Source organism: Benincasa hispida, chromosome 9 (assembly GCF_009727055.1).
Source record: "Benincasa hispida cultivar B227 chromosome 9, ASM972705v1, whole genome shotgun sequence".
In the NCBI taxonomy this organism is placed as follows: domain Eukaryota; kingdom Viridiplantae; phylum Streptophyta; class Magnoliopsida; order Cucurbitales; family Cucurbitaceae; genus Benincasa; species Benincasa hispida.
In genome coordinates, this window is record NC_052357.1 from 64,279,400 (window position 1) to 64,281,087 (window position 1,688).

The window sequence follows — 1,688 nt, forward strand, 5'->3', positions numbered from 1 at the left end:
TTTTTTATAATTTAATCCAAATAATAATAATAATAATAACATTGCAATTGCAACTACAATTTAAAGATAAAATTCTAATGGATTGCAAATTAGTTTGATAAATTAAACTGAACAAGAAACAGAATTAGAACCATAAATGCCCCACTATTACGGGATTCCACATGATTTCCTAATCTTTATCGTCATCTTCAAATTCGCAACGATCTAATTCAAAACTTTCCCGGAAAAGAAAATTTCAGTGAGAATTTTACTCTTAGCCAAACAAATTGAAATCAATCCTCTTGCCTTTGATCTGCTATAAAATCCCCTTTCCATCTTCATTGAAATTCAACAAGCTCACCGGTTTCGGATTTGGATTGGATGCATTGAAAGGAAAAATTTCAGAAAAAAATACCTGAATTACCGAATAACAATGGATTCCAGAGCCATTTCCGCCGCCTTACTCTTCAATTTCCTCCTCTTCTCAGCCGCCTCCGCTTTCAATATCACTAAGCTCTTAAGCCAGTTCCCCGATTTCACTAATTTCAACGATTTACTCACACAAACAAAACTCGCCGATCAAATAAACAGCAGAGAAACAATCACCGTCCTCGCCCTCGACAACGGCGCAATTTCTAGCCTCTCCGGAAAGCCAGTGGACGTCGTGAAGAGGATCCTGAGCGTTCATGTTATTCTTGATTACTACGATGTTCAGAAGTTAGGTAAATTGTCGAACGATAACACTACAGTTCTCACAACTTTGTTTCAGGCAAGCGGTGCCGCAACAAATCAGCAAGGTTTCATCAAGGTTAAATCGATTAACGAAGGTGAAGCCGCGTTTGGATCTGCTGTGAAAAGAGCACCGACTTATTCAAAATTGGTGAAATCTGTTGCTTCTCAGCCGTACAATATCTCTGTTCTTCAGATCACATCTCCTATTCAGGTTCCTGGAATCGATTCCAAGGCAACTAACTCTACTCCTCCACCACCATCACCGGCGTCGTCTTCTCCTGTTGAATCTCCTAAAGAAGCACCGGCTCCTTCCGCTGAGACTCCGTCAAAGGCTGATGCTCCGGCTGCCGAAACACCTAAGGCCGTTGCCGATGCGCCGTCGAGTTCTCCGCCGACGGCCGAGGCCGATTCACCGAAGGCAGCGGACAGCGACGCCGATGCGGCTGCACCAGGACCTAGCGATGCATCTGGCGCGTCGTCAGGCGGTAGATTCGTCGGAGGTGCGGTGGTTATGGCGGTGATGTCGTCGTTTCTGGCTTTGTGAGCTCTAAAAGCTAATGCGGTTAAGGTGATGCTTTGAAGATTGAAAAAATTATGAACTATGTCTACCGCTCAATCAATGCCATTGGCACCACAATGAGCGAAAAAAAAAAATATCATCATTTTTCCAACGAAATGAAATATTCATGAGATTGTTCTAATATTTCGACTCTTTTAAGGCTTATGTTAAAAAAAAAACAAATTACTTTTATCTACAAATAATTATTTTCTTAAAAAAAATAAAAATAAAAAAGGACTTAAAGACAGGAGGTTCTTAAATTGCGAATTTTTGTCCATTTTCTCAGTTAATAACTCATAATCAAATCTCGATAACAAAATATATTCCTATTATGTTAATTTCCAAACAATATTATTGTTTGGATAAAAACGGAGAATTTCGAATTTCTATCCATGCAATAACATCGTTTTGAATACAT

At 39.6% G+C, this 1,688-nt stretch overlaps 1 protein-coding gene across 1 annotated transcript; it reads left to right on the top strand.

The window, feature by feature from the left end:
- LOC120086356 (fasciclin-like arabinogalactan protein 14) lies at nucleotides 1–1,412 on the top strand. The gene has a single exon (XM_039042971.1). The coding sequence runs from the start codon at nucleotides 413–415 to the stop codon at nucleotides 1,253–1,255; it is 843 nt and encodes a 280-aa protein (XP_038898899.1). The 5' UTR covers nucleotides 1–412; the 3' UTR covers nucleotides 1,256–1,412.
- The last annotated feature ends 276 nt before the right edge of the window (nucleotides 1,413–1,688 follow it).